We start from the raw sequence: 6000 nt of genomic DNA, 5'->3' as shown, positions 1-6000 counted from the left end.
AATTTCTTAACCAAAGTCATATTTAAAAACTGAAAGTCTTTGTGTTCACGGTTCAGTTGATGTTTAATTTTGCAAGCTCTATGATAAACCACGGTTTGAATTCTGATATTACCTTCCGAATGAAGTGAATAGAGTGATTTTCTTTCTCATTTTCTGGCATTTCAGTTTCTGCAACTGAAGTGTACACATAAAGACAGGGTTTGGGATCAACTTCACGAAGAAAATTTAAGTAAGCAACCGATTTATTTAGGGCATTAGAATGTTTACAAAGCCGCAAGACGAAAAGGCATAAAGCAACATTAGGCCTATGGAATTCGAAAATAAGCTGCTGGTATTTTTTGTGTGTTATCCTCGACAACGCCTCAGATATACATTGTTATATGCGTTCATCGCTTGTCTGTTTGTTCAGTTGTCTGTTTGTTTGTTTGTTGGTTGGTTGGGTTGTTTGTTTGTTGGTTGGTTGGTTGGTTGGTTTTAATTTGAATTTGTAATTTGATGTCCATTGTTATTTGCAGGATATCCGTGGAGATTGTTCGATAAAAAACAAACAACATATTACGTCCTGATATTTTGTGCATGGCATAACATTCCTGAGCTTATATTAGAAAAATTACATTTATTTATGTGAAGACCGCTTTGGTTTTGAATGGTTTTATGGGTACGGCGAGCTCTTGAGGGCGCTGTTTCCAATCATATTGATTCGCTGCCAATATTACAAAATGCAATTGGTCCTTGCTCGAAAAGGATGCTCCAAAGTTCCCAGACTTTGGACTGTGTCAAACAATCGAATTGTACAATGAAAGTATAAGGGCATGAAGCCCTTTCGAGTGAAGTGCGCCCTCAAGCTCTTAAATTCACAACATCAAAACAAAATCGAGTGAAGTGCGCCCTCAAATTCTTAAATTCACAGTATCAAAAAAAACTGAGATCACAGATTGCTCAAGTTTATACTGAACGCTCCGGTAAAGATAAATAATAAAAAACAGGTGAAGGGCACAAATGGAATTGCAGAATTATCACTCTCCATTTACAAACTCCGAATCGGAGCCTTTATCTACAAAAAATACGAATAATTTTGGCCAACCACGATTCAATACAATGATAAATCCATGTCAAAAGCGAACATCCAATTAAAGGTCTTTCACTAAGAGAGATGGCATGCCACGCCTTGGTGATGAGCTGAGACGCATGACGTATGTCCCTCCTCCTCCCTTCAACGTCTTCATCGCACAAACACATCCTCATTCTGCATCACTTAAGTTTATTGAAGATTAAAAAACCCAGAGAAAAGATTAAGATCGCGGGTGCATATGTACAGCAGCAGCTATATAGCGCCCTTACGCCCCGGCCGCAATCCTACATGCCCGCAGGTAAAAACTGCACTCGGGTCGCGAAGAAGAAGAAAAAAAAGGAATGGGGATTGAGCAGTATAAGAAAAGAGAAAGAGTGGAGGACAAAATCTAGAGTGAGATGGTCTGGAGTGGGAAGCAGATAATCAAGTCTTAAAGGACGGGAGAAGTTGGGAGCACGAAGCGGAGCACACGCGAGGGTATTAAGGAGAGACAGCAGGGCCGATGAGCGCGCTGCGGCTCGCCGTGGAAATTGCCGTGTGTTTCCTCTCAGCCGTGCACGCCACTCGCGCTGCCAGTGCACAAAAAAAGCGCGCCAAATTGAATATTCGTGTAATCATCGAATTATCGCAATCTGTTTATCCGTGGCAGGGAGGAGGGTGAACGATCTCACGGACGGGGGACCAAGTCGGTGGAGAGTTATAATTGGAAAGTGAAGGGCGGGCGACAAGCCGAGGTCCATGCACTAAAATGTTGAAACAAAGCAAAGATCTGAACGGAAACTACAACGCCTTTACGACATATCACCTTCGCTTCACAACTTCACAACAGAACATTAACATGAACAGTGCTGAATATCAACTCTACGATAATGAAGAATCGCATGTTGTGTCACATGGTTTCAAGAACACTTACAAAATGTTAGCCAAAATTATGGGAAAGACAATTATATGAAACATACTCTCACGAACAACTGCAGTTTGTAGAATGCATAGGCTCTACGTATTTATGGTGAACGTTTTGGTAAATTCTTAAACATCCTCACTGAATTACATCAAACACGACATAAATTATTTAGGCGATGTTATTTAAAGCAAACCGAAGGAGGGGGATGAAATCTTCCACCCAGATTGAAATTTTCGGATTCTCATTCAACATGGCTATAAATTATATCCGTTAGTAAAGAATTTCATTTCGTATAAATTCAACTCTATGAATATACTGACTATAGAAGGAAAGACCACCGCCTATAATATCACATGCCCTTTTTTCGCAATCGCAAGTGGAGTGGATGATGTATTGTGCGCCCCCAACGATTGTTTTTAACACAAGTTTTTTTATGTACCGCTTAACAAATGCATTGAGGGCGCACTTTCATCGTGGCGATTGCATTCTCATGCGTCTGCTATTGCTAATTATATTTTATTTAAAAAAAAAAATTAATTTTAAAGAAATCTTTCCATCGAAAAAAAAACACGACAACGCACGTTCAGATCATCATCATACGATCGACATTTTGAAAGTATACAGGCCTATAGCCTACAATAATATTTAAGATGAAAACCGTGGTTTGCAGTTTTCACAGACTGTTGATACAGAAATGTTCCCAATGATCACTTGTTTGTACATGTATGTCTTTTCTTTCTCTGCGAATTTTGTTTGGTTGCGACACGCAGTACCGTGGCGTGGGAATTTTGCACAGACCGCGAGAAACTTTTTGTCAGAGTTGGGATAGAGGGCGCTATACAAATAGGAATTGGACCCACATTCACTTATTGACTTAATAACCAATAGACTGCATTCCGAGTATGTTTGGGTGTTAAATTGAACATTTTATCATGACAAAAAAAATGGTTCTTACCTTTGTCCATTAGTTCCATCGATGAGACCTCCTTCCTCATCGTTCCAACAAACTTGAAAAACAAACTCCACATTTTGCACAAGGGCGCAGCCATCTTGATACTTGCATTGCAACCTGGGAAATCGACGTTGGGGGTCTCTGAACTATTTTTAAAATCACTTTATCTTTAGATTCCTACCAATATATCAAATTAACTTTTTTTTTTATTTTTCATTTATTTTGAAAATCTATCACAATGCATGAGTTTGATAATTTAAAAACTTGTAATAGGCCAGTTTAGTAAACCATCCCAAAAAAGTTATTTTTAGAAACCCATCCAACATGGCGACTTCCAGCACAGGCACACGACGCGCCTTAGAACTGATTAGAAATTTGCCTCGAGTAGGATTAAATAACATCAGGGACAATCCCGGTGCAAGGAAAAAGGTATTGAAAATAACATGTCTCATGACTACTTCTCGGTTTTTCGATGTCGGTTGAACTGGCGTATAATTAATTCAAGTTGGTGCTAGCCAAATGTTTCTATCGACATTCCATGTTGCATCTTTTTCGTGAAAAAAAAATTGAGCATTAGTGAGCGTCGATTTCGGGCGCTGTGGCATGTATTGGTTTTGCTTCTTGTTGCTTAGGGTAATATTAGAAGCACCTATCTATTGTAATTATTACTTTGGTCTACATTATCTGTTGGAAAGAATGTAGTAATGTAGTAGTAATCCAGACGCCACTTCTTTGATTGTAAAGACATGGAGAGTCGAGTGCATTTTCAAAGTATTTTCAACAAAAAATTTGATATGTTTTTCAGTCTGAGATTCATATCTTTTCAACATTTCTGCAGTGACTGACCTTCATTGAGATTTTATTTTTTAGTAATAATGAAAAAAAAAGGCATCTGGATGCAACATTGTTTCTTATCTGTTTTACATTATTCATCATTGTATATTTCGTTTTAAAACTCTTTTCTAAAAAAAATACTAAAATTTGTCTGTGACTGTGTACATTTGCATAGGCCAGAACCCGTGGTAGGGGACAATATAGAGGCAACTCCAGTGGGCACGGTAAATCAGGGCAAGGAATGAGAGGAACCAAACCGCGGATTGGATTCGAGGGCGGCCAAACACCATTCTACCTGAGAATACCCAAATACCCCTACTACAAGGGCCATCAGTAAGTTAGTCCGACTTCCTCCTCTGTTTATTAGGCTCCTCTTTTAACAACTTGTGCCTAGAGTGGTTGCCTATTAACGTCACGCTGTGAAACCATCATCAAAATACTAAACATCATGTTAGCAAATTTGCCAACTAAAAACATTTTGATTTCTCACTTCTTGAAAATCATAATGGTTTCAGAATATCATTAATGTGATCTACTACATGTCTTTGCCATTACTACAGCTGTTCACCAACTTAAAAAAAAAAAAAATACAATGTTCAGGAGAATTTCTCTCTGATTCCAGGCCCATTTTGTTTGGATATAACTTACATTTATGTTACAGTTGGCTGCCAAATCTGAACCAAACCATTGTTTGGATAAAATTTCCGAACTTGATCGTCAACATACAGCACTACTATCAACTGTTATTAAATCTATCTTTGGACTAACCCTCTAGGCTTGCCCGTATTTTTTTAGATCCACTTGGCATTTTAAACAGCACTATAAAGTACCACATGATGCAACACCTTTGTATTTTAAAAAGCTTTTGTTCTGCTGTATTTTCCTTCGCCAGCTTAAAGCGAGAGTACCTGCCGGTTTCCTTGTCCAAGATCCAGCATCTGATCGACGTTGGCAGAATCGACCCCGACGAACCCATCGACGTGACCTCCCTGGTCAATGCTGGGGAGATCAATATTGATATCTACAAGAAGCAGTATGGCATTCATCTTACCGAAGAAGTAAGCCCAAAGACCTGAAATCTTTTCACACAGGTCCACTTCGATCGGAACCAAGTCTGATTATTAATACACAAGTTCGATTGAACATTGAAGTTTTTTTCCCAAGTTAAGATAAATTTTATGAGGGAAGCATTGTTCACAAATTCTCAGGGAATTAGCCAACTCCTAAAATGTCCAGAAAATAAAACACTATCATTCAGATTAATCTTGAGCGTATGCGACATCATGATTGGTTTTGCTGTTGTTGGGCATTGTTCAGTTGTAACCAGCCGTGCAGAGAATGTTGGAGTTTATTCTTTTCTCCACAGGGAGCTGACACTTTCCAGGCCCAGCTAAACATCGAAGTCCAGTGGGCGACGGAGCTCACCCTTGCAGCCATCGAGCGAAACGGCGGCATTATCAGCCTAGGCTTCTACGATCTCCAAAGCCTCGATGCCCTGGCCCACCCTCTCCTCTACTTCAACAGAGGAAAGCCCATTCCCAAACGGGCACTCCCGCCCAAGGACATTGTGCCGTTCTACACCAGCGCCGAGAACCGCGGATACTTGGCGGATCCGCACGAGGTGCGGTCGGCCAGAGTCGCGCTGGCCGAAAAGTTTGGCTATGCCCTTGCGGATTTGACCTCCGACCCCAAGCGAGGCATGCTGGGAATGAGGAAGGACCCTAGACAGATTTTTTTCGGCCTGCAGCCGGGTTGGATCGTGAACCTGACCGACAGGACTGTTCTCAAACCTACCGATGAGAAACTTGTGGAGTACTACAAGTTATAGAGCCAAAAAAGAACATAAACAATACCATTTAATTTCATTTATTCTTGACCCTCCTACATCCTTCAAAATCCGTCAAGGCTTTTTGTAGGATTTTGTAGGATTGGGAAAGATTTTCTTGGCTAATTCCTTTTAACAGTTTCAAGTATAAAGAATGCGTAATTTTTTCAAGTTACCTGGTTTTTTAGTGTTTCAGATATTTGAACACTTTGAAAGTTTGAATGCTCCATTGAGATAACTTCCTTTTCTATTTAGAAACACTGGAAACTCTCTATAAATGTCTTCAGCTCACTGCAGACAGCTTATTTATTTGTCTTGGCTGTCGTCAGATGAATTTTGGTAACTGGTGCACGACTCGGGATCAGCACTTCCAGTGTGTATTTTTTACAGCTTCCAAAAAAAAAAAAAATTCA

General features: G+C 39.8%; 1 protein-coding gene across 1 annotated transcript; it reads left to right on the top strand.

Moving 5' to 3' along the window:
* The first annotated feature begins 3203 nt into the window (after positions 1-3203).
* LOC119729003 (39S ribosomal protein L15, mitochondrial-like) lies at positions 3204-5896 on the top strand. The gene is made up of 4 exons (XM_038201483.1): positions 3204-3357; positions 3938-4095; positions 4655-4820; positions 5129-5896. The coding sequence occupies exons 1-4, from the start codon at positions 3253-3255 to the stop codon at positions 5588-5590; spliced, it is 891 nt and encodes a 296-aa protein (XP_038057411.1). The 5' UTR covers positions 3204-3252; the 3' UTR covers positions 5591-5896.
* Positions 5897-6000: the final 104 nt, after the last annotated feature.

This window comes from Patiria miniata, unplaced genomic scaffold (assembly GCF_015706575.1).
Source record: "Patiria miniata isolate m_02_andy unplaced genomic scaffold, ASM1570657v1 HiC_scaffold_20, whole genome shotgun sequence".
Classification (NCBI taxonomy): Eukaryota; Metazoa; Echinodermata; class Asteroidea; order Valvatida; family Asterinidae; genus Patiria; species Patiria miniata.
Note: the sequence above shows the minus strand (reverse complement) of the source record. Positions and strands in the feature narration are given on the sequence as shown.

What these genes read in the sequence shown, in the direction of transcription:
- LOC119729003 (XM_038201483.1), top strand. Translation starts at nt 3,253, where the DNA reads ATGGCGACTTCCAGCACAGGCACACGACGCGCCTTAGAACTGATTAGA. An exon ending in ATCCCGGTGCAAGGAAAAAG is followed by an intron (nt 3,358 to 3,937) that starts GTATTGAAAATA and finishes ACATTTGCATAG; the next exon opens with GCCAGAACCCGTGGTAGGGG. An exon ending in GCATTCATCTTACCGAAGAA is followed by an intron (nt 4,821 to 5,128) that starts GTAAGCCCAAAG and finishes TTTTCTCCACAG; the next exon opens with GGAGCTGACACTTTCCAGGC.